At 35.9% G+C, this 27025-nt stretch overlaps 3 protein-coding genes across 5 annotated transcripts; 2 read left to right on the top strand and 1 right to left on the bottom strand.

The window, feature by feature from the left end:
* Window positions 1–1086: 1086 nt before the first annotated feature.
* On the top strand, window positions 1087–20785 carry LOC142985530 (uncharacterized). Of its 3 annotated transcripts, XM_076133751.1 has the most exons (3): window positions 1087–1338; window positions 1826–2001; window positions 19973–20785. In XM_076133751.1, exon 3 carries the CDS (start codon window positions 20120–20122, stop codon window positions 20699–20701), a length of 582 nt encoding a protein of 193 aa, XP_075989866.1. In that variant the 5' UTR covers window positions 1087–1338; window positions 1826–2001; window positions 19973–20119; the 3' UTR covers window positions 20702–20785. The 3 variants fall into 3 exon arrangements, with proteins under 3 accessions (XP_075989866.1, XP_075989867.1, XP_075989868.1); XM_076133752.1 differs by lacking the exons at window positions 1087–1338; window positions 1826–2001 and adding an exon at window positions 9543–9693; XM_076133753.1 differs by lacking the exons at window positions 1087–1338; window positions 1826–2001 and adding an exon at window positions 9558–9693 and having other exon boundaries at window positions 20064–20785.
* LOC142985528 (solute carrier family 25 member 44) lies at window positions 9461–22094 on the bottom strand. Its single transcript, XM_076133750.1, has 8 exons — window positions 21918–22094; window positions 15566–16024; window positions 13906–14057; window positions 13181–13270; window positions 12628–12750; window positions 12022–12205; window positions 10856–10983; window positions 9461–9673 (listed from the first exon to the last, which is right to left on the bottom strand). Exons 2-8 carry the CDS (start codon window positions 15735–15737, stop codon window positions 9479–9481), a joined length of 1044 nt encoding a protein of 347 aa, XP_075989865.1. The 5' UTR covers window positions 15738–16024; window positions 21918–22094; the 3' UTR covers window positions 9461–9478.
* Window positions 22095–22343: 249 nt separating this feature from the next.
* On the top strand, window positions 22344–26515 carry LOC142985598 (calmodulin-like protein 4). Its single transcript, XM_076133873.1, has 6 exons — window positions 22344–22476; window positions 22548–22578; window positions 23123–23236; window positions 24693–24784; window positions 25249–25356; window positions 25941–26515. The coding sequence occupies exons 1-6, from the start codon at window positions 22474–22476 to the stop codon at window positions 26040–26042; spliced, it is 450 nt and encodes a 149-aa protein (XP_075989988.1). The 5' UTR covers window positions 22344–22473; the 3' UTR covers window positions 26043–26515.
* The last annotated feature ends 510 nt before the right edge of the window (window positions 26516–27025 follow it).

The following is a 27025-nucleotide window of genomic DNA, read 5'->3' as shown; positions in this document are numbered from 1 at the left end:
ACTTAACTTTTTTTTTTCAGGAGTATTTCTATGCTGACCAAAAGCCGTTCTATTTCTGGTTTCCCGCTAATTTGTAACGTCTGTCTATCCATTTAGGAATATATATTATTCTTATTTAAGTCAAAAAGAGTTTATCAAACAAACACATCTACTAAACTAACAAAAACCAGCTATTTCGCGTGTGACACCATTTAAGACCTATTTAGATAATTATAGTCGATATCAAACACTGTACAAGCCGACGGCCTACCACGCCCTCTGAGGTAAAGACCCTCAGAGGTACAAACCCTCTTTTGGGGGCAAAAGGTAAACATACTGTAAGAGGTAATAGGCCTCTTTCTGTGTTGACCTCCTTGTTTTAATAGTAGATCTTATTTTTATCGTTTTAATAATTAATGAGTGAATTAAATAGGTCTACTCTCTATTAAATTATATAATACTCTGTATATTGTCTATTTAACTAAAACATTACTGTCTTTTTGGCGCGAAACGTCCGTGTGGATGTAGTTAATAAAACCATATGTATATTTATTAAGGACAAATGTCAGGATTCCTATGTTTTAATAGTTAACAAATAACGTGCGATTGTGATGCTTTGATAGAAAATTGGAAAGAAAAACCGTTATTAACCAGAAAAGTAGCGCATGTACGTATTTTATCCTAATATCTGACGAGATTATTTGAAATTGAACCGTTATTCACCGATAATGTCACCACATTTACATCTGTCAACGTAATATTCAATGCGACGATCAGTCATTGTTGAACCGTAAAAACCGTAACTTACCGATAATACAGCACTATTCAGATATATCTGTGTTTAGCTAGAAGCGTATTATTTGCGTAAATGCAAGCAATGCAAGCTGTAAACTTAGTATTTGTGATGAAAGTGAAATTGTGTACAATTTGTAATGTAAAACAAAATAAATATATTACATTTTATATTTTGTTTTAATGTTTACCTGACTTTAGCCTTGATGTTAATGTATCTATATAAGTATGTATTTAGAAGTATATAAGGATGTTTATCAGTTATTTGGTTACCATAGTACAAGCTCTGCTTAGTTTGGAATCAAATGACCGTGTGTGAGTTGTCCAATGATATTTATTTTATTACTTTACCCTACGGACCGAAACTGCGTTAAACAGTATTAAGAAGTACAGTTATTGTTACAGTAGAAAATTGTACTACCTACCTTTGATGAGAAATAAATATATTTTATTGTAAAAATCATCTACCCTCATATTTTGACATTTCCGATTATCAAATGCATTTTGACAGAACATGCAATAAAAGTGTTTGTGCAGTGTAATTTTAAGTGTAGCAGCTGTTTAAAAGTAAGTATTAACACATATCTTACTATATTTAACTGCTATAATTCGCAGTAATATATCGTGTTATAACCCAGGTAACTGTGTTGTGGAGGTCAGATAGACAGTCGCTCCATGTAAAATACTGGTATTCAGCTGCATCCGGTGAGACTGGAAGCTGACTCCAACATAGTTGGAAGAAAGGCTAGACTGATGATGATAAATATGCATTAATGTCATGCTATAGAATTATCTAGTCTTCAGAGTTCATTACTCCTTTACAACAGTCTAGGAAAAGACTACCCTTAATATAAGATCTAATTCAAGTTATTTCCTGCCTACTTTAAGGTTTCTATGAAAACAAAGCATCCGTCTCGATTAGGGTTTTATGTAGAACATTTTTAGTAAATATATAGTGCAAAGAAAGGACTTGCTGAAAAATACCTACTTTATTCTCTTCATACAAGTTTAATTAGGTACCTACATAAACAAAATCTTCTTTCTTTTGTTGCAGCTTCTAAAAATCGGTAAAAAAAAAACAAGAAAACATTACAATTGATAAACTACCTAAGTACCTACTCGTTTTACGCAGGTGTGTAAAATACGTACCTACCTTCGCTGTCGTTCTGCTGGCTTTATTTCAGCCTATAAGGAAGGAGAACGTATACCGAACATGTTTTCAAATTCTAGGTAAGTACTAAGAATTTATAAATTGAATAGCTGACTGGGTAATCGAAAAATGATTTAACTTGTACTCATAAAAGGTTAATTCAAAATGCTCCTACTATTTAGTTATAGTATATTTTTGCATAAATTATGTTGAAATTAAAATAATTACGACTGGAACATTAAATTCGGTACTCGGTAGATCCTATCGAAAATATAGTACCTACCTACTAGTGATACTTCATTAACCCCCGGTTTTTGAGGTACATTTAGCGGTAGTTTATCTATTCAATTGTGTTTTTTTATATGAATTTAAACGCTATTGAATAGATAAACTACCGCTAAATGTACCAGAAACCGGGCGGGCATAAGTCGTATTTTTATAACATAAAATAGTTTTTGACATTTCATATAGGCCTGTTGAAAGTAATTTGAAAAACCGTGGTATAAAACCCGACAGAACTGACCCTTGTAATCGTAAATAGGCACTCTATTTATATACTAACCACAGAGCATAAAATAAAAAAAATAAACTCAATTCCTAGTAAAATATTAGCAGTAGGTAAACATTATGCGGTTTTTTGTACTTTAACCTCAAAATGAAACAATATTGTTACGCATAAAATTATAGTTCCGAAACAGTATAATCGTAATAATTATATAAGTAATAAAATTTGCGCTACTTTCGTAGCTATGTGTAAATATTTGTAAAACGGGGTCAACATTTGATAACTTATCTTAATATTTGAAAACTAGTGTTGAAACGCGGCTTTGAGCGTCTAGTTTCATATTTTTATTAATTTACGCCTTTTTTTCTTACACTAAGTAAGGTCGATGACCGGAGCGTGGCAATATTCACCATGTGGCTTAGTCATATTATCATATTCCCAACCTTTTAAGAACTGCCGCCCTCGTAACAAGTAAAAACATCGATAATTCCCTTTACATAATATGTTTTTTGTTTTTCGTTATTGTTCTTTGGGCCTACGACCGCTCCAGGAAAAGCTTAAACGCCCGTTATCAGACTGTTTCGCCTCCTTTGGGAATCTATGCGCTAGGTCGTGGCCTCATAGATTAATATCCTAAACGGAACAAATATTTCTTAGACTCACAGACAGTTGTTTCGTGTCTGTCTGTAGTATAGTATATGTCCGTTTTAGTATTTTTGAAGAAACCTTTGCGATAGATAAGGAATGTCTGGGTAATTTATAACCTATATTAAGTATTTCAAGCTTTGCTAAGTTTGGATTAGGATGACCATTTGGCAACCACTAAGGACTATCGGGCAAAAGAGGTTGAAGATTTATGCTTGTAGCCGTAGCACTGCAAACACTACTGAATCAGCAATATGACTGACTGGAGATTTCTCTAAATAAATATATTTAACGTTCATCTGACGACAAACTAAACAAAGCTTGTACTATAACAAAACAAAAGCCTTTAGTAAATAAATTCAGACAGACATGTAAATATACATATTTATTAAATAAACAGATAAAAACTATTTATACAGTCATCGCGCCATATAATATTTAAAAGATAAAATATCGCGTGTTCAAGATTATTGTCACGCGTTTGATAAAAGATAATTTGAGTTGGCAACACCGGAGCACGAGGATTGACATGTTTTTGAACGGAAGTTTAGAATTCTTTGTTCGAATTCAGCGGGAAAATAAACAAAATGGCTTTAAGAATTGCTAAAATTCTTGATTCGTAAATATAGACATTTAATTTATTAGTTCTGGAAAAGTACCGATTAATTTGTCATGAGAAATATTGTCAAATTTTTACCTACACATTTGCTATCATCTTAAAATAACTATTAGTTACTCTAGCAGACACTTATCTGCAAGTCTATGAAACTGTTTATATAGCTCAGTTTCACAGCTCATTAAATATTTATGCTCATATAGTAAAGTAAAGTAAAGTAAAGTAAATCTTTATTGTATTGACTGAGTATAGGTACAGGTGTTATAATACATAATACGTTCTTGTATCAATCAGCCTGTTTAAGGCATACAATATTTTATCTTAAAACTAATTCTTAAATCTAGGTAGGTACATAAGTCAGAGGTAGAGTAATATAATATAGTTTATAAATAGATTAGTTATTTCTAAGGTCTAAAAATTCTTGGATGGTGTAAAAGCATTTTTCAATTAACCAATTCTTTAACTTTTTTTGAAAAAATTGAAATGGTAGCTCTCTCAGGGTCTGGGGAATTTTATTGTAAACTTTGACACACATAAATATACAATTTTTATGGTAAAGACTAGTATTACATTTTGGTACTATTATTTTTGTTGAATCTCTTTGGCTAAATAGATGCCTTTCGGATTTTTTTTCAAAAAGTTGAGGGTTTTTCCTTACAAACATTCCAATTTCGAGTATATAAAGAGAGCAAAGTGTTAAAATTTTTGTTTTTTTAAATAGAGGTTTGCAAGAATCGAGAGGTTCGGCGTTACAAATTGCTCTAATACATTTTTTTTGACCTAAAAACACTTCATTGATTGAAGTAGAATTACCCCATAACAACAGACCATACCGTAAAACTGAGCCAACATAACCATGATATGCTGTTATTGCAGCACTTTCTGAAGCGGTAACGCGTAAATGTCTAAGAGCATATATAAATTTATTTATTTTTGTGCATACATTATTAATATGGGCTTTCCAATTGCAATAATTGTCTACAGTAATACCTAAGAATTTAATATGATTGGTTGGTTCTATGCTCACGCTATCAAGTTGTACTGTTATATCTTTAGTAATTGTTTTGTAGTTTGAAAATTGTATGTATTTAGTCTTCGATGAATTTACATTAAGGTTATTGTAGGTAAGCCATTTTAGTATATCACTTAATGTTTGGTTAATTTCTAACTCATGGTCTGAACTATTGCGGATAGTGTTGGGTATTGTTATGCAAATGTCGTCGGCGAACAAGATACACGGATGATGTGTGATGTTAGGTAACCTGTCTGCAAGATAAAGTGGTAGCTTCCCCCGATTTCTGAGGTACATTTAGCGTTAGATTATCTATTCAATAGCGTTTAAACTCGTATAAAAAAAGAGTTTGAATTACTTTTAATATATAAACTACCGCTAAATGTGACTCAGAAACCGGGTGTTAGTTAATTCAAATGCTGGTTAGAGATTTAGGTACAGTCTCAAATTATTATTTATGCTGCGTGTTTTTTATCCTTTCAATTTTAGATTGCAAGTCGGGGTCATAGACCTCCTTGATACTCAGAGCATCTAAAACCATTGGTCTTACGATTGATCTCTCTCTGGTCGTGTTCGTCCCACCGGACTATGAGAGTGAAGGAATAAAGAGTGTACCTGTGTATTGTACACACACTTGGACACTATAGACAAACTTATGCTTAGGTCTATAACTGCACGTTAGCGTGGTCACCTCGCTACAATAACCGTGTGATAGGTTCGAATCTCACTTAGTACAAATATTTGTGTGAGCACGAGTATCTGTTCCGAGCCTGGTTGTTAATGTATTTAAATAAGTGTGTATTCAGAAGTATATATGTTACTGTAAAAGCCCGAACGGTGGTAAATCCTAAGATTTTCCGGTATAACCTAAGATTTACCAACTCGCAATGGTAAAAGTCCGAACAATTCTTTTATTTCGAACTTCTACCTATATTCACTTGATGATATCGAGATGTCGCCGGAGCCCCGCTTCGCGGGGCTCCTCCTTCTGGGTGGTTATTTTTTCTAACCTAACCTACCCATACCTACAACCACCCAACCTAACCTACCTTTCTAACCTAACCTACCCATGTCGCTTTTCCCAAAACTCCTTCTATATAACTATGTCACAGTATATAATTATACCGTGAAATAGTTATAAACATAGTTATGAAGGAGGATTTTTTTATATATCGTAACAAAGTTTTTTAACTCTGGCTTGTTCGGACTTATACCATTGAGAGTTGGTAAATCTTAGGTTTTACCGGAAAATCTTAGGATTTACCACAGTTCGGGCTTTTACAGTAACATATATAATATAAGTATGTTTATCAGTTATTTGGTTACCATAGTAAAAGCTCTGCTTAGTATGCAATCAAATGACCGTGTGTGAGTTGTCTAATGATATTTATTTATGCTTATGTGCTGTTTCATTGAAGTTATAATAGTACCTCGTTATCAGCTAGGACATTAATACAAGTAATATGCAGATTACTCATAGATTATAATAATATTTAACACTAGCTGACCCGCGCAACTTCGCTTGCGTCACATAAGAGAGAATGGATCATAATTTTCCCCGGTTTTGTAACATTTTTCACTGTTACTCTGCACTTATTGGTGGTAGCGTGATGATATATAGCCTATAGCCTTCCGCGATAAATGGACTATCTAACACTGAAAGAATTTTTCAAATCTGACCAGTAGCACAGAATAAGTAATAGTACTACCGTACAGAAGGTCCACTTCCGAACAAAAGTGAAGATTAGGCATAAAAAATTACCTACACTAACGACTGCCACACGAAATTGAAACTTATCGCGCTGCGCGAGCGTTCATAGTCCATTGGGTATCGCCGCGCGTCTCCGGTTTCACCGCCAGAACACAGGGTTATCACTAGTCGATATAAATATTAAAATAAATCAATAAAGAGAACAGTGTGTACTTATGCAAATACAATACTTCAAAACATGTTAATCTGTTCCTAATAGTGTTTGAAAAACCCATTAACCATTATAAAATAAAATTATAATTGTATTGCTGTCTGGCCATTAAATAAATATAGGTAGCTTTACTAACACGCAACATAACTTTACTATAGGTTAAATCAAAGAAGCGAATAGAACGAACGATTGGCCGCCGCCACTTTTTTCATAGGTATTCCGTGGATTGCGCCGACGATATTAAAAAATGATATTTATTATATTATTATGATATTTTCGATTCCGTATTGTCTTTGTTCACACATAAACACTACAGTATCTTTTAGCTTTTTTACGGGATTTTTTGTTGTTTAGTTGACATTTTTTTTATTTAAACAGAAAACAGATTAAGAAAATAGATAAGTGTAGCTAGCACTAAATCGCGCGACGCGGTCAGCGAGCGCGCCAAGTGGCAACCTACTGAGATAGGCCGCATATGCGGCCCGGCGGCCGATCATACCTACTCTGCGGAGTGGAACCCCCCTGCCAGTAGTTCCTGAGATTAGCGCGTTCAAACAAATAAACATTTCAAACAAACTCTTCAGCTTTATAATATTAGCATAGATGAGATACGTATGAGTGTTAGTTAATATTAGTCAGCTGACAGCTGAGTCAGACAAAATTATCTATTTTGTCGATAACGAGATATTCTAGGTAGGTATTATAAACAAAAGTATATATTTTGGTATTACAAGCTTCCCCCCGCGACTGTCCCCGTGAAAAGATTTCCGGGTGTAAAAAGTATCCTATGTGTTAACGACTGTTATGTTAATCGACAACAACCGGGGCCGACATTTTACGTGCCCTCCAAAGCACGAAGATGCCCAGTTCAAATACCACTATGCGGTCACACATCTATGTAATGACTGCGCAAATGGTTGCTTAACCAACAGATCGTTTACCGACCGGTGAGCGCAACTGGCTATGGGCGCCTTAAATTTTTTTGCCGTCTTTAAATTTGAATGGATTGAAAGTAAAAATAAATAAATTTAACCCATTACTGTCCCACTGCTGGGCAAGGGTCTCCTCCCGTAATGAGGGAGGGTTTAGGCCTTGAGTCCACCACGCTGGCCAAGTGCGGGTTGGGGACTTTGCATGCCCTCAATAAATGTTTTAAACAAATTTTAGACATGCAAGGTTTCCTCACGATGTTTTCCTTCACCGTTGGAACAAGTGATAATTATTTCTAATACACACATAACTTCGAAAAGTCATTGGTGTGTTGCCTCGGGTTCGAACCTGCGATCACTTGAGTGGGAGGTGTCAACTTATACCACTCGGCTATTACTGCTTACCTTACCTACCTACCTAACTATTTATAACACTCAGCTGTCACATATGACTGACTAATAAATTGTTATTATTTCTATAAATGTCGCTATGTTGAGTAATTATTGACAATGTAGGCACGAGTTTAGGTCAAAGTTCAAACCGATTACTATTTTATATAGTTTATTGTATTTAAATAGTGTTACTGATAGCCGAGTTTGTTTCCCACGCACTAGGGCTTGAAACCTAGGCAACGTAAAGACGTTTCCTAGTTATGTGTGAATTGTAGTCCGACAACTTAGTAAAGAACCTTACAGTGTACTATTTATCTAGAATATAATTAATATCTCTGTTTATCTTAAAATAAAGTATCTGTATCAAACAGGTCACCGTCAGCTGTATAAGTCGAGTCACTGATGTTCTACATTCTGTATGTTGTATACCTGTTGTGTGTCGAAGTACCGACAATTCCGAACAATGTACACTAAGTGAAAACCAAGTGAGGGTAGGCGTCGAAACTCGCGCCGCAAGAAGACGACGCTTAGCAGCCACATCAGTCAGCTCGTGACTACGGTCGTTGTAATGCGATCGAAACGTCGGGCAGCAAATAAGGTATCCTAACCTTTAAATTTTCAATCGCGTATAAAATAGAGTATATCCTATTTCATTAGATATCCCATTTATGAATTTCCAATTGGTCCACCGAGTGTGAAATTTTCAACGCCAAAGCAAACTTAAGCCTATATTATCTTCAAAACGTAATCTTATCATAACAGCTGTTTAAGTATGAATCAATAAATACTTAAAACAATTAAGATAAGTGTTGCGATGTGTTTACAACACGTGTTTCTGAAGAACTACTTGAAGCATGGAATTAACATATGAAAATACACGTGCTCATTTAAAAACAAAGATAGTAATAATTTAGCCCCACCTTACTACCTACCTAAGTGTGGTAATAATAATAAGTATTTGAGGTGGGCGTCTCTGTGCTTCGGAGGGCACGTAAAAAGTCGGTCCCGGTTGTTGTATACTAAGATGACAGTCGTTAAGCCATGACAAAGGCCTCTCGGGCGGCTTGAACAACTTTGACACTAGGTTGACCACTAACTATACGACACAGTACGATAAATGAACGAGCTCATTTGAAAACAAAAATAGTGATAATTTTCTATATTTACTCTTATGTTGAGTGCACTTAACCACTAGATGGCACTGTACTATTATTTCACACCAATATTAGTTCGCGTTCTTTGTCGCTAGATGGCATTGGACTAAATACGCCCATTGGTTTTAAATTTCACCGCTAGATGGCATTGTTCTAAATTAGTCTCTTGGAAGTATGATAGTTAGCGCTCTTTGTCGCTAGATGGCACTGCAATAAGTTTTCCGATTAGTTACAAATCCAGTCGCTAGATGGCATTGCACTACGTTTGTCACTTTATTAGCGATGTTAGAGGGTCGCTTTTTAGACACTTTCGTAGGGTTTAATAGGGGTAAAAGGGGGTTGGTGGTAAATAAAACAGTCATATCTCGTCGTGATCGTATATTACCAGCGCACGTGCGGCCGGTACTCGGCGCTGAGCGCGACCCGCTTGATGGACTCGTAGCCCAGGATGATGGAGAACGAGAAGCAGGCGGACTGCAGCAGGCGCGCCGACAGCCCCTTCATGTACAGCCCCGCCAGCCCCTCCTCCGCCCACAGCGACCTGAACACTTGCCGCATCGTGCCTACGCCTTCCACCTGACGAACAAAATAAGTTGGTAAGCATTTCATGTGGGAAAAAGCGAAATGTTTCGGAAATACTGGCAATTTGAATTACAGTTACTGAAAATGAAAGTGCTTAATTAGTTAGCTAGCTAAGAAACTATGGGCATATTGACAGATGCATAGTAGATGCTTTTAATGAAAATATCCGCGATTGTATGAGTTCTACAGGGATGATTAGAGATTCTCTAGGCATAACGAGAACATCCCTATGCATGACAAATACCTCAAATCCTCAGGCATTCCAAAGGATCCCGTGACATCCCAAATCTTCTTTTAACATCCTAACCCATCCCATCCCATAAAATCTTGACGCAACCCTACACATCCCAAGGCATCCCAAAGGATCCCGTGACATCCCAAAGCATATTTCAACATTCTAACGCATCCTGTCATAGAGAATATGGAAGCATACACATTCCAAAGCATCTCTTTGCATCCCAAGGCATCCAATATATCCCTATACACATAAAACTCCATATTTACCTGTACATGCCAAAGCATCCTTCAACATACCAACGCATCCCTACGCATCCTAAAGCATCCCGTGGCATCCTATGACATCCCTAGGCATCCTATGACACTCCAAAGCATCCCAAAACTTCCCGAAACATCCTTCAACATCTTAAGGCATCCTAAAGCATACAATAACATTAAAAGCCCTTATTTACCTGTAACCTAGCTCGCACGATGTCCAGTGGGTTGGTGAGGAAGGTGGTGGTGAACCCGCCCAGAGTGCCCGCCACGCATTGTATGAACAAGTGAGACACCCACGCCGGCGTGACAGACATCCCAATACATTCCTTACCATCCCAAAGCATTACTAAACATCCCATAACACGAAAGTAGGTAAAATACCCTAGCATCCTTCGCAATCCCAAAGCATTCTTCAACATATCAACGCATCCGTAACATTCGATCCTAAGGCATCTTTACGCATCATATGACATCCCAAAGCATCCTTCAACATACCAACGCATCCCTACGCATCGTATGACATCCCAAAGCATGCTTATTTATCCCAAAGTATTCCAAGACATCCCAAAGCTACCTACGACATCCCTACGCATTCTATGACATCCCGTAGCATCCTATGACATCCCAAAGCATCCCAAGGCATCCAAAAGCATACAAATAATATTAAAAGCCCGTATTGACCTGTAGTCTAGCTCGCACGATGTCCAGCGGGTTGGTGAGGAAGGTGGTGGTGAACCCGCCCAGAGTGCCCGCCACGCATTGTATGAACAAGTGGGACACCCACGCCGGCGTTATTTTCAGGAGTTCGTCTGAAAATAAATGAAATATGGTTTTAAAAGTACTGAGTCGAGAATTATAGAAAACTAGCTGACCCGCGCAACTTCGCTTGCGTCACATAAGAGAGAATGGGTCAGAATTTTCCACGTTTTTGTAACACTTTTTACTGTTACTCTGCTCCTATTGGTCGTAGCGTGATGATATAAAATATGCTTTTTTTTCACGAAAAATATTCTCAAAATTATTTATATCTCTTAATATTTATAATGAAATCGCGCTAAGGCATATCCGCCATTAAAACAGTTGCCATGACAACGGAATTTTGTTAATTCAGTGTCATTATAATATGGATTATTCGCGACTTCGTTCGCCACATGAATTTTCCCGGGAAATGCGTCATTTTCCCGAGGTAAAAGTAGCCTATGTCCTTTCTGGGGTATCAAAATATCTCCATACCAAATTTCATGCAAATTGGTTCAGTAGTTTAGGCGTGATTGAGTAACAGACAGAGTTACTTTCACATTTATAATATTAGTATGGATATAATCGTATCAAGAGGTCTCGGGTTCCATTCCCAGGTTGGTAACAATAATACAATCGGTCCCAAGTAATATTGGTCTTTTCTTATTATTATTAGAGATCTTTTTCAATGGTAAACTTTGAGGAGCTCGGCTTAGTTAACAACAGCCGCGCGGATCGATCTCTCGTGGTAAGCAACGCTTGCAGAGGTTGATCTGTGGATGGGTGACCATCTTATACATATCGAGTTCCTCCGTGTTTCGGAAGGCACGTTAAATTGTGGGTCCCGGAAGTCATTTTCGAAGATCATTGACAGTCGTTAACAATAGTCAGACGCTTGAAAGTCTGACAACCAGTCTTACCGAAGGGTATCGTGTTATAACCCAGGTAACTGTGTTGTGGAGGTCAGATAGACAGTCGCTTCATGTAAAACACTAGTATTCAGCTGTAACCGGTGAAACTGGAAGCCGATTCCAACATAGTTGGAAGAAAGGCTAGACTGATAATGATGAGTAACATCATCTTTAACCACAGATAGTTATCAAACTAACCTTGATAAGCAGTATACAGTGCCCACCACAGCGCCGAGTTGGGCACATACGCGGCTAAACTCGCGGCATAGCCTCTGTAATAGCCGAGAGGTCCGTGCAACTGGTACACCCTCACAGCCACCTCCCTCGCCAGGGCCGCTTTAGACATACGCTTGTCCAAATCTAGTCCTAGGGGGTTCATTTGCTGAAAAAATATAAAAAAAAAACATTATAAACTTATATGAAACATTTTTTCGCCGTGGTTTAGTTAATAACAGCCGCGCGGATCGATAGCTAGTTAAGCTACGCTTGCCGAGGTTGTTCTGGGGATGGGTGACCATTTTTTACATATGAAGTGTTTCGGAAGACACATTAAATTGTCATTTTCGAAGATCTTTGATGGCCGTAAACAGTAGTCAGAAGTCTGACAAACAGTATTATCGAAGGATATCGTGTTATAACCCAGGTAACTGTGTTGTGGAGGTCAGATAGGCAGTCGCTTCATGTAAAATACTGGTATTTAGCTGCATCCGGTGAGACTGGAAGCCGACTCTAATATAGTTCCTGAGATAAGCGCGTTCAAACAAACTCTTTAATTTTATAATATTAGTATAGATGACCACTTACCGAGTACCTAGCGCCGGTTCTGCCTCTAACCAGGCCTAGGACCATAAGATGTTGGCTCAAAACATCAAATGGTACAATTATGGTCTGACCAACTATGGACGCGCATCCACCTCCTATAAACGACTGTGGAGGAAATAAAATAAATATAAATATCATTGGACAACTCACACACGGTCATTTGATTCCAAACTAAGCAGAGCTTGTGTTAACCAAATAACTGATAAACATACTTATATACTTCTAAATACATACTTATATAGGTAAATTGACCACCAGGCTCAAAAAACAATAAATATACAATTTTATTCATAAGCCTAACACAGCTGTATTTTATTACGAAGTGTAAGGATCGTTTCCCGGGTCAGACAAGATGCTATAGTTTACAAAGTAACCGTCTTATTCATAAACACACTATAAACCTATTTTAGTTAAAAAGCTACTATAATGTGTTCTTTCTTTCATTTCGCTAAGGAGTGAAAGAAACAAAACACTTTATAAGCCTTTCATAACTTTATATATTTTTATGTATAAGAGGGTAAGTTTAGACACTTACCTTCATTTTAGGGCTGACGTCATATTTGCCTAGCTCGTGTCTCACGCCCTCATACGTAGAGATATAGAATATGCCTGAGATTATCTGAAACTGAACGAAAAATTACAGGTTAATATTATATTTACTTACATTTCTATTAAATACACATATTAATACAATATTTACCTACATTTTAACAAGACTAATTTATAAAGTAACCTATAAAAAATATATATTATAGAATTTATTGTTTAAGAAATCTCAATTGCTTTAAAATTCAATTGAATAATAAGACCCCTATACATACTTAAACACATAAATACTCACTCTCAACAACTATAGCACTCTAAATAGGCCCGAGACCCCCTCGCGGGCGGATATCTTAATGATAACGTGGATGACCCCCAAATATTTCCCACTTATAAATACTTAAATACTCATGCTAGACAGCCAGAAGCCTCTATAGAGTCCCGAGACCCCTTCGTAGACGTATATTTTAATGATAGCGCCGATGACCCCCAAACATGTTCTGCATACATTGTAATACTAGACTGGTAAATAATTTTATTTACTGTAAATGAACAAATACTCACGCTAGATAGCCAGAAGCCTCTATAGAGTCCCGAGACCCCCTCGTGGGCGTATATCTTGATAATAGCGTAAGTGACCCCCTTATATCAATGTTATGCTAAGCAATACCTAATGACCCCCATTCATATTCTACATTTGAATGAACAGATACTCACGCTAGATAGCCAGAAGCCTCTATAGAGTCCCGAGACCCCCTCGTGGGCGTATATCTTGGTGATGGCGTCAGTGACCCCCTTGTACGCCTCTTTTCTGCGTTGCACTTGTATTTGTGTTTTTACTAATGTTAGGGGGTAAAGCGCGCATCTTACTGTGAAAGAAAAATAATATAAGTTAATTATTTATGATAAAAAAAGTTGATATTTTTGGTTGAAAGGCATTCAATGATCTAGGATAATTATAAAATTGTTTGTTTGTTTGAACGCGCTAATCTCAGGAACTACTGGTCCGATTTGAAATATTCTTTCAGTGTTAGATGGCCCATTTATCGAGGAAGGCTATATATCATCACGCTACGACCACTAGGAGCAGAGTACCATTAAAAAATGTTACAAAAACGGGGAAAATTTTGACCCATTCTCTCTTATGTGACGCAAGCGAAGTTGCGCGGGTCAGCTAGTTTATGATAAAAAAAAAGTTGATATTTTTGGGTGAAAGGCATTAAATACTCTGGGATACTATCTATACTTATATTATAAAATTGTAGAGTTTGTTTGTTTGAACGCGCTAATCACAGGAACTGCTGATGCGAATTGAAGGATTCTTTAACTGTTGGATAGCCTGTTTATTGAGGAAGCAATAGGCTATATAACATTGCGCTACAAATATAAGGAGCGGAGTAGCAACGGAAAATATTTCTAAAACGGGGAAAATTAATACTAATAATATTAGTATAGATTTTATTTTCGATGGGCATTACTACATTAGTATTTGTTCTGAGTCTGGATGTCAATTTATCTATATAAGTATGTATTTAGAAGTATATAAGTATGTTTATCAGTTGTCTGGTTAGCATAGTACAAACTCTGCTTAGTTTGGAATCAGATGACCGTGTGTGAGTTGTACAAAAATATTTATTTATTTACACTTATTTAACGGTTATGTTAAACTGTCGACTAAGCGTTAGTTAACTTTTTTAGCTAATATCGTTATCATGATATAACAAAGACATCTTATAAATGAGGCGATTGTCATTGAACACTTATCTATACATACATTAATAGATAAAATAATGGCCTAGTTTAGACTTAGCCTAATTTTACTTTAATTTTTGCATAATATCTTTGTAAAAATATATTTTGATTGTTTCTAATGGCAGTTCGGAGTTTGGTAGTGTGTTTATATAGAAATAGGCACGGCCCCTATTACATGGGTCTAACATTGTTAAATAATAAGTACGATTATTCATACTAAGATTAAAAATGTAAAAATATTTTAATTTTTGTTTTATATTTTTTTTTGTTGTTCTTTATGTTCATGAAAAATACTCTTTTAATGACGATTAAGTTAAAAAATATATAAAAAGTACTTTGTGTGTAGACTAACTGCACTTTTAAGCTAAACAGCTGAACAAATTTAGCAAAAAAAAAGTGTATGGAGATATTGAAACCTTGGAGTCAAACATAAGCTATTTGTTTTTAAAAATTCAGTCCCTAAGTTGAAACGGCTTAACCGATTTTGATGAAATTTGGCAAGATGATAGATTGTACCACAGTGTGACATACGCTATCTACGCGATCATAGTAAATAGAAGTAATAATAGAACTACACGGGTAAAGCCGCCGCCATAAGCTAGTAATTTAAAGAAAATCAACTCACCTGTGAAACTACTAAGTGTGTACAACGGGAAAAACTTGCTCTTATCCATCATCCCCCATTCTATGGTGGTGATGAGCTGAGGGGGCGGAGTCTCCACCATCGTAGCCGCCATCGCTCCCGGCCTTTCTACCCCCTTTACGCTTTCCACAAGCTCCCGTACATACAACAACATCTAACTACTCTACAATCTTTGGTAATTAAAAGTTTTGCAAACTTTCAAAAAATATATTGGAATCAACAAAAAAATAAATATATATAATCTATTATTCACTTAATTATTAAAATTTCACTATTTTTTTTTGCTTTGCTTTGCTATAACTATTTTTTTTCTACGTCAACTTTTTGATTTTTTTAGTCTGGCAAGACTAGGTTATCTTGGCGTCCAATTTTTGTGGCCGCTGTATAGGCTCTTCCATGTTTTTATTTAATTAGTAATTACGACTAGACGGCACTATGATCCTGTGGACAAACAGAAAAACGAATTAGTCACATTATCTATACTAATATTATAAAGCTGAAGAGTTTGTTTGTTTGAACGCACTAATCTCAGGAACTTATTTTAGAATAGAAATACGACATAGTGTCGTCACAGTATCGTATTTTTATTGGTACCAAATAAGTGTCTAATAAAATGTTTCAGTCTGTAATAATTACAATTTCATCTTTATTTACGAAAAAAATACATCTGACCACTTTAGATGAACCTTTTAATTAAAAGTTTAATTATATTAGGGTAAATCTATAAAAATAGTTGTAAGGACGAAATAAATAAAATAAATTTAACCCATTAATGTCCCACTGCTGGTCAAGGGTCTCCTCCCGTAATGAGGGTGGGGTTAGGCCTTTAGTCCACCACGCTGGCCAAGTGCGTGTTGGGGAAGGACGAATAAATAAATAGCTAAAACTAGCCAATTGTAGCGACGCGGTCCATGTCTCATAAGACCTACATTTTCTAGCGTCCTTTGTAAAAGTCCTTGATTAAAATTTCGCTTAACCCACTGATCGTTTACCGAGCGGTGAGCGCAACTTGCTATGAGCTGAAATGATTGGATAGATAACAAGTACATCTATAATGTAAATAAACACTTCAGTTATATTTATATCGTAATATATTATATTCATATAGCAACTAATACAATGTTGCTTTGAAGATAAGGACCAAGTATAGCGCCCTGTAGTACTCCAGTCTTAAAATAAGTGAATATTGTCTGCGCGGTAGTGTGTCCAACTGGAGACCACGAGGTACCGGGTTAAATTCCCTGGTCAGACAAAGTGCTAGTCCTGCAGTAAAAAGTATCTTATCTTATGTTTAATCTAGGATATATACCATGTGTGTTATCCAAGTTATGTGTGTATCTATACTAATATTATAAAGCTGAAGAGTTTGTTTGTTCGTTTGTTTGAACGTGCTAATCTCAGGAACTTCTGGACCGATTTGAAAAATTATTTTGGGGGGAAGGCTATATATCATCACGTTATGAACAATAGGAGCAGAGTACCAGTAAAAAATGTTACAAGAACGATTATGACCCATTCTCTCTTATGTGATGCAAGCGAAGTTGCGCGGGTCAGCTAGGTAGAAATAATTATCACATGTGAAAGAAAACGTTAGTGCAACCTTGCATGTCTGACAGTTGTTTAGAGCAGTTCTTGAAGGTATGCAAAGTCCCCAACCCGCAGTTGGTCAGCGTGGTGGACTCAAGGCCTAATCCCTCCCTCGTTACGGGAGGAGACACTAGCCCGGCAGTGGTACATCATTGGGTTGAATTTGTTTGTTAAAATCCGTTAACTAGCGGTTTCGTGATAAAATAACAAACATACAAAAATTCAACCCCACAAACTTTAGCATTTACTAGCTGACCCGCGCAACTTCCCTTGCGTCACGTCAGAGGGTCAAAGTTTTCCCCGTTTTTGTAACATTTTTTACTGGTACTCTGCTCCTATTGGTCGTAGCGTGATGTTATATAGCCTATAGCCTTCCTCGATAAATGGGCTATCTAACACTGAAATAATTTTTCAAATCGGTACAGCAGTTCCTGAGATTAGCGCGTTCAAATAAACAAACTCTTCAGCTTTATAATATTAGTATAGATAGCAGTCCAAAGTTTCGTAACGTGCCCGGTATATGTCAATAAGCTCGCCCCCTATTACATGAGACTAACATTGTTAGCAAAATATGGGTGTGTTATACACAGCTGTTCACCGGAACTAAGAATACAAGCGTTGGTGTTATAAGAATATTGTTTGTTCCTTGTTCACCTTTACGTCGAACAGTTAAACCGATTTATATAAATTTTGAATGTTTATATTGCAAAATATGGTGTAATATATAAAGTTGAAAAGAGCTTTTTAAGCATGCGTTAACATCGTGATACTATTACAAATAAAAACATTGTAATATTGGGAGGTTGTCTGGGTAAACGGAAAAATTATTAATTTATTTATTCAAGTATCAATGACTCAATGTGTTAGTTATAATTTTACGAAAAATTTCTAAATCTCGCGACATAAGAACTTATTTTTCATTAAATAGTTAAAATAATAAAATAAACTTTATCTTAAAGTACCTAACAATGTATTAATAATTCTATGTAACAAAAATGCATCGCGTTGGGGGACCGCTCGTAAACTAACAATTTAAATACAAATAGTCTTATTAAGCAAGCAAGGTCCATCATTTATAACACCGCTCTTTTTGCGTCGGGGGTTAAAAAGTATTAAACTCGTACTCGTAAAAGGTTCATCTAAAATGCTCAGACTAGGTATGTAATTTTTTTTCGTAAATAATGTTGAAATTGTAAATGTTACAAACTGAAACTATGTCGTATTTATATACTAAAATGTATCTTGTACTGGTGAAAATTTTATTCCATTTTAACTGTTTTTGTACTGCGCCAAAACGTCAATAAAACAAAAGTAAAATGCGATAATTTTTGTTTAATATTAGAAAATAATCATTCTCTGTGAAATTCTAAAAGTTTCTATAACAATATTTCATGTTGTCGTATTTTTGCCTCTGTGGCGCAGAGATCCTTGGTTCGAAACCTGAGTCGGGCCAAAGTCTTTTCTGAGTTTTCTGTTAAAGAAATCTCAAAGATTCCCCAGAGAAGTTGAGGTCGTAGACCTCCGTGTCTCGGAGAGCACGTAAAGCCGTCGGTCGTGCGCCTGATCTCTCACTGATTGAGTCAATGAAATTTGCATTTTTAACTAAACTGCGTCCACAAGTCATTATACATATATAATGTACATTACATACATACATTAAATCACGACATTTCCTATAGGAGTAGTAAGACTAGAGAACCATACTTTGTATGATTCTTACAAACTTCCTTTGCTTCATTCACATCCATACATCTTGTTGTACATTACATTGTTATATTAACATAATACATAGTTGAACTTAATCAAGGTAAGCAAGAGACAACCACAGAACAGATCAAGTTGCATGATTCATAGCCCGGTTTATCAATCAATATCTAATATATATATATATATAATTAATACTAATATTATAAAGCTGAAGAGTTTGTTTGTTTGTTTGAACGTGCTAATCTCAGGAACTACTGGTCCGATTTGAAAAATTATTTCAGTGTTAGATAGCCTATTTATGGAGGAAGGTTATAGGCTATATATCATCACGCTACGACCAATAGGAGCAGAGTACCAGTAAAAAATGTTACAAAAACGGGGAAAATTTCAACCATTCTCTCTTATGTGACGCAAGCTAAGTTGCGCGGGTCAGCTAGTAATATATAAAACTCTTCCGTTAGTGACTGACTGATGGACAACACACAGTCGAAACTACTGAGCGTACAAACTTGACATTTGCTATGAACATTCACTTAGCAAGTGTAGAGGAGCACTAAGAGAGGGTTCATGTGAAAATCCATGTGGGTTATTATATTTTGGATGCTGAATAACAATCATATTACTGAAATAAATATTATTGAGACATATAAGACTACCATTACTTTCATATTAAGTTAGGACTTATAATATTAACAATGTTAATGCAATGAGATTATTAAGAGAAAATCATAGTATTTTAGTATATAGTAAATATTATTTTATCCCTCTATAGAGTGCCACAAATAGGAATAATTTAAGAAAAAAAACCTCTCCTTTTTCCCTAAATAAATCCTATTCCTGAATAGTAACATTGTAGCGGCTCGCTACATACAGCGACATCTACTGGGACCAGCGCGCAACCAACCACCACGCGCAGTGGGACTGACGTCACAAGTCCTAGATCGCGCTATCGAAGTTTGCACTGCAACTGACTATATATACAAGTTCCCGACTACAACAGTCGGGCAGCCTAGGCCCACCAGGCATGATCACCTCGCCTGGTCGGAGGATCCTCCCTTTGTGCTGGAGGAACATGATCACCTCGTTCCTCCACAGTGGTGACCCCGACGTGATTGGAAGCAGCCTTCACGAAGATCAGACCAGCAGCAGCAAACCTTCGCACCCTCATCACTCTTCACTCCTACAGCAGCAGTCGTACAACTCCAGCCAGCATCTTCGGCCACACCAGGGCACTCCACGAACATGTCGCTCACGCACATGACTGGCATACCCTACGGCCTCAGCGGCATCCAACCTGGGCATCATCGTCACGCTACTCTGACGCACCCAGGGCACCGCAACGCTTCGTCTCGACTCATCAGACAACAAGCACCTCGCCCCGACTCACTGGGGACACTTCACCGCACACCGCACACCGCACCTCTCCGACTCACTGGGACTTGCGGCATACAGTTCCGACTCACTGGGACTAGCGGCATACAGTTCCGACTCACTGGAACTCTTCAATGCATGGCACTGGAGAGACTGACTGACATGAAGAGAAGATCGACCTACGGTCTGAGGGGGAGTGATGTAGCGGCTCGCTACATACAGCGACATCTACTGGGACCAGCGCGCAACCAACCACCACGCGCAGTGGGACTGACGTCACAAGTCCTAGATCGCGCTATCGAAGTTTGCACTGCAACTGACTATATATACAAGTTCCCGACTACAACAGTCGGGCAGCCTAGGCCCACCAGGCATGATCACCTCGCCTGGTCGGAGGATCCTCCCTTTGTGCTGGAGGAACATGATCACCTCGTTCCTCCACAACATTACTAACTATTAAATACCTATAATATAAATACCTACCTATAAAGAATATATAAATATAATACCTATAATAATAAGATAATACATTTTTTATTTATATCTTTCAACCTAACCAGCTAAGCTATAGTATTTGTGTCTAAAATGCTTTTAAGACTTAGTTCAGTAGGACAATAGCAGAGATTGAACTCCTTATTTTGGCATAAATAGAATATACTTTTAACTATTATGTTTCTTTGACATGATATTAAATAATGCCCTATGATATTTTGTCTAGCATATTTTATATGAGAAAGTTTTTATTTGTACTAGAATATTCAATAATTAATATTAATATAAAAGTTTGTAGAGATTGTACCTACCAAGTGGTGCTCTTTAGTCTCTGGCCTCTGCCTACCCCAATGGGAAAAAGTGTGATATTATGCATGTATGTATTTAAAAAATTGTTTGTTTAAAAACCAACTATGCTTAACTAATGTCTGAACTGTACAACAATATACATAAATACAATATTTTTTACTCAAATATTTCGTAACAATATTTGTTAAGCATGAAGCATTGTTACTATGGAAATGTAGTTATAATTTTGAATGTATGACCTTCACTGAACAAATGAATAAATAAGCCGCAAAAAACTCTTACGACAAGGTTATTGAACTTTGCTAAGTTAGTTTCATTGAAAGGACATTGCAAATTTTATTGTTTGAGGATAAATTTCATCACTAAAATGTAACATAAATTAAAATGAATAGAATTCCAATAGGACTCATATTAGATTCCAATATGATATTAATATTTTAAAAAAATGTTTCGTACAGTTCGGAAACGGAAAAAAGTAAATAAGGAAAATTAGAAAAAAAAAAACAATGTGGTCAGACTATTCGACATTTCGAATATGTTAACTACCGTAAACATACAATTATGTCATACGGCCCTGAATCCATAATTTCTGTATTAAAAATCGATAATTTGTTTTATTATTACAAAAGGGCTGATAAATAATAACTTACACTAATATAGATGTACACGTAATAGGCTTAGTCGATAAACGACGTAGAAAAATAAATCGATACAATGTTATAACCTAATATGATGTTCTCTAATCTCTAACGAGATTTACAAGGGCTAAAGGACGTTTATTGTCGTCTTATCAATGTTAAGTACAAGGTAAAATGCTAATTTCGACACAAAAAGTAGCAGATTTTCAATGTTAAACGTAATTACTCACGTTATCGTATTCTCAATATCCATAGCAGGTGAGAGTCGATGGATCACTCGAATAACTTGTTGATCACTGAAAACTATATTGAAAAACGTTTTATGTAATAATTCGCTCAATTTAGATAATTACACCATGGAAAAATATGCCTTCAGTAATGTCAGCTGATAGGTCATCCATGTTGGTTCACAGATAATTAAATCTCCTTATTGGAATACGAGTCTTTTGATCCGAAAAAAAAATCTTTTATGAATAGTATTTTTACGTGGTACCTAACTGCTCTTTTGAAAGTTATATGCTTTCTGAATGATTAACAACAACGCAGATGATATAAAAGAAGTAGAATTAAATAAGCAAAGTAGATTAAGTTAAAATACGTAAGAACATGACAAATTATTTTTTTATACCAACACATGCTCAACAGCTTGCAAACCTCACGAACCACGTAGCTGGAACGCGTTCAACTACTTTGTTGACATAATTCTGAACTGTCAAAAAAGTTTTTGTCTTCGTTTCACTTCCTTTGCTTTTAATTTAATTTATTTACTTTAATTTATTGAGAAAAATGGTAAATATCATTGCTATTTGTGTAATATATTAATTGCTTTTATTTTCTAACACTTAAATGCTTTATTTCAGGCGCGTTATTTCAAAGAACAGGACATTGATGGTAAGATTAGTTATCAGATTAAAAATGTTTTTTTTTTTCAGTAGATTATCAGATCTGTAGATATGACTTCATATTCATAAAAAACTTAATTTTATTGTAATAAACGTAGGCAATTATGTATAAAACTTTATCTTAGTTGTAAAAACAGACCGAAAAATGTACAAGTAGCACAAACTAACTGCGCTTTCTTTATGCAAATTTTTACTCCGAACTAAATTTCGAAACACACATAGTACCTACTTTTAACTCTACCATATATTTTATTGCATTCATAGGCATCTATGATACTCCATCAGCTTGTTAAAATAAAATAATTAAACTAAGTACAAAATACAAACTTTTTTAGCACCTACTAATGTACTTACCTACTTGCTAGCTTTAACTAAAAATATATACCATTGAGAATTAAACCAAAAGCTCTACCCTTAATTTCTTCTTTTAACCACAATATAAGGCCTCTTTTTATCCTTAAGTTTAACTCTAATATTGTTTGTAGTTGAGATTTAAAATGAAAATGACACTATGATTTTTCTTTAATTTCCAGAGTTTCGTGAATGCTTCTACTTATTCGCTCGTTCAGGACAGATTACATCTCTGGATGAGTTGACAGTGGTGATGAGGTCTCTTGGCATGAGCCCTACTATACAGGAACTTGCAGGTAATATAATCATATTAACATGACTGATAAAGTTTTTCCCCGTTTTTGTAACTTTTTTTACTGATACTCTGCTCCTATTGGCCGTAGCATGACGATATATAGCCTATAGCCTTCCTTGATAAATGGGCTATCTAACACTGAAAGAATTTTTCAAATCAGACCAGTAGTTCCTGAGATTAGCGCGTTCAAACAAACAAACAAACAAACTCTTCAGCTTTATAATATTAGTATAGATAAATAAATACACAGATTATACCGCTGAACCAATTTAAAAAACTGCAATTATTTGGCACAGAGTGTAAGTGGCATTGAAGCTTAGCACTATTTGAGGTCTGTACATATTACTAAGACTGCTATCTATCTGTCTTAGCAGGCTATAATGTAATATTGAAATTGTGGTTTAAAAGAAGCAAATTTGTGGCTTAAAAATAGGCACAAATTTAATTCCAGTGTAAGGCACACAGAGGAAGTGGTATTATAGCTTACTAGCTGACCCGCGCAACTTCGCTTGCGTCACATAGGAGAGAATGGGTCAGAATTGACCACGTTTTTGTAACACTTTTTACTGTTACTCTGCTCCTATTGGTCGTAGCGTGGTGGTATAAAATATGCTTTTTTTCACGAAAAATATTCTCAAAATTATTTATATCTCGTAATATAACGAAGTCGCGCTAAAGCATATCCGCCATTAAAACAGTTGCCATGACAACGGAATTTTGTTAATTCAATGTCATTATAATATTTATTATTCGCGACTTCGTTCGCCACCTGGATTTTCCCGGGAAATGCGTCATTTTCCCGGGGTAAAAAGTAGCCTATGTCCTTTCTCGGGTATCAAAATATCTCCATACCAAATTTCATGCAAATTGGTTCAGTAGTTTAGGCGTGAAAGAGTAGCAGACAGACAGACAGACAGAGTTACTTTCGCATTTATAATATTAGTATGGACTATTATTTGAGGTCTGTACCAAACAGTTTAAAATAAACCCTATTACTAAGACTGCTGTCTGTCTGTCTCTGCAGGCTATAATGTAAAATTGATTTTGCGGTTTAAAAAAGCCACAAATGCAGTGTGAAACAGATAAAATAAGCTTAAGTTATTAAAATATAATTTAGATTCTAGAACTAAAAAAACATTTTTGTTACAATTTGGATATGAACTCATCTATACTAATATTATAATCTATACTAATATTATAAAGCTGAAGAGTTTGTTTGTTTGAATGCGCTAATCTCAGGAACTACTGGTCCGATTTGAAAAATTCTTTCAGTGTTAGATAGACCATTTATCGAGGAAGGCTTTAGGCTATATAACATCACGCTACGGCCATTAGGAGCGGAGTAGCAACGGAAAATGTTACAAAAACGGGGAAATTTTTTTTCATTCTTTCTTATGTGACGCAAGCGAAGTTGCGCGGGTCAGCTAGTAAATAATAATTCATGTATTTGTTTGCAGGTTATCTGAAAGGCAAGGGTGGTAAAATGTCTTTTGCTGATTTCCTGGAGGTGATGCACATACATTCCAGAGCTGAGAACTTGCCTACTGAGGTAAATACAAGTATATAAGTATGTATTTACAAGTATATAAGTATGTTTATCAGTTATTTGGTTACTATAGTACATGCTCTGCTTAGTTTGGAATCAAATGACAGTGTGTGAGTTGACTAATCATATTTATTTATTTAATTATGTTATCTGTACTAATATTGTAAGTGGAAATGTCTGTCTGTTAGGCTTTCATGGCTATACTGATGAATGATTTAGATAAAATTTGGCAGGGAGGGAGAATTTTTTATTTAGCTCTTTAGTATAAAATAATGGTATCACAAAAAAAGTTGTTTCAACAGATAAAAAAAAATATTTAATATGTATATCAAAACTAGAAACTTTAATTTAAAATGCTTTTTTAAATATTCCCATACAAATTACAATATTTTACCCATTATGACTAATAGAAAAGTAAATTTACTTCTCCATCATACTATACATTCACTATTTTTAATTACTTACAGGTGGTGAATGCTTTCAAAGCAGGCGATGCAGAGAAGAATGGAGTAATACCAGCGAGACAGTTGAGGAACTTGTTACAGAACTGGGGCGAAGGATTGTCTGCCAGAGAGGTTTGTTAAATGTACTAATTAATTGATCTATCCATAGATAAACAAGCGTGGCTTAGTTAACAACAGCCGCGCGGATCGATCTCTGAGGTTAAGTAACGCTTGCCGAGGTTGATCTGTGGATGGGTGACCATCTTAAACATATCGAGTTTCTCCGTGTTTCGGAAGGCACGTTAAATTGTGAGTCCCGGCTGTCATTTTCGAAGATCTTTGACAGTCGTTAACAGTAGTCAGAAGCTTGAACGTTATAGTCTAAGTATCGTGTTATAAGTCAGGTAACTGTGTTGTGGAGGTCAAATAGACAGTCGCTCCATGTAAAATACTGGTATTCAGCTGCATCCGGTGAGACTGGAAGCCGACTCTAACATAGTTGGAAGAAAGACTACTGTTGGATAGCCTATTTTATTGAGGAAAGCTATATAACATCACGCTACGACCAATAGGAACAGAGTACCAGTAAAAAATGTTACAAAAACGAAAATTACGACCCATTCCCTCGCATGTGACGCAAGCGAAGTTGCGCGGGTCAGCTATTGTAGATATTTAAACAAAGTTTTAATTTAAAATTATTATTTTTCTTTCCACAGGTCGACAATATATTCCGTGAGGCGAATGTGAACAACAATTCAAATGTGCGTTATGAAGACTTCGTGAAAATCGCGTGCGCGCCCGTTCCAGACTACTACTAGACAGAGGAAAAGATACCTTATTGTTGAAGACATAAAGATCAAAATATATAACAATCATTTTGTGCTGTTCCAAACTCGATTGATTTAACATTCCATTATCTCAGGAATAATGCCACTGGGCATCTCTTTCAAAATATTAAAAGCTTATTAGGTTAAGGTCATTTTGGGTAACTTTGAATCATTTGGGTAACGTTGCCAGTGGGAATATGAACTAGTTTCGATTATTTTTTCATATGAAACCAACACAATTGATAAAAGTTTATTTTAGTTTTGCAAACTTTTATCAATTGTGTTGGTTTCATATGAAAAAATAATCGAAACTAGTTCATATTCCCACTGTCAATGTTACCCAAATGATTCAAAGTTACCCAGGTTGACTGTAGCTTATATTTTTTATTATTATTATTACTATAATGTCGCCCGTCCAATTTATAATGTACTTAACGAAAATAAATTATTTATACGAAAATAAATACATACTTAATTTGCTTACCTCCTATTACATGGGACTAACATTTTTAATGGCGAAACGTGAGTATATTTCATATTATACACCTCTGCCTATACCCTCAGATACATAACAAGCTTGATAATATTATGTAAGTATTTCACCGCAATGTATTTTCAAAATATAATTTAACTAGAGGTCGTACGCGACTTCATCCGCGTGGAAACCCTTCCCGCGTAAATCCCGATCCATCGGGAACTCCGAGATAAAAAGTAGCCTATGTGTTATTCTGGAACTTCATCTACGTAAATACCAAATTTGATCGTAATCGATTCAGTAGTATTTGCGTGAAAGAGTAACAAACATCCATTCATACTCACAAACTTTCGCATTTATAATATTAAGTAGGATAAGAATTATTTAATTTCGTCTGGCAACTCACTACAAGCACCCCTCCATTATCTTTCACTGATGAATGCATAAAATATTGTTCTCGGCGTTTTTACGGCCATTTGATCGTGTGCGCTTGAACTGT

The sequence above is a fragment of the Anticarsia gemmatalis genome, chromosome 30 (assembly GCF_050436995.1).
Source record: "Anticarsia gemmatalis isolate Benzon Research Colony breed Stoneville strain chromosome 30, ilAntGemm2 primary, whole genome shotgun sequence".
Classification (NCBI taxonomy): domain Eukaryota; kingdom Metazoa; phylum Arthropoda; class Insecta; order Lepidoptera; family Erebidae; genus Anticarsia; species Anticarsia gemmatalis.
The sequence above is the reverse complement of the archived record's forward strand: the minus strand, read 5'-3'. Positions and strand labels throughout refer to the sequence as shown.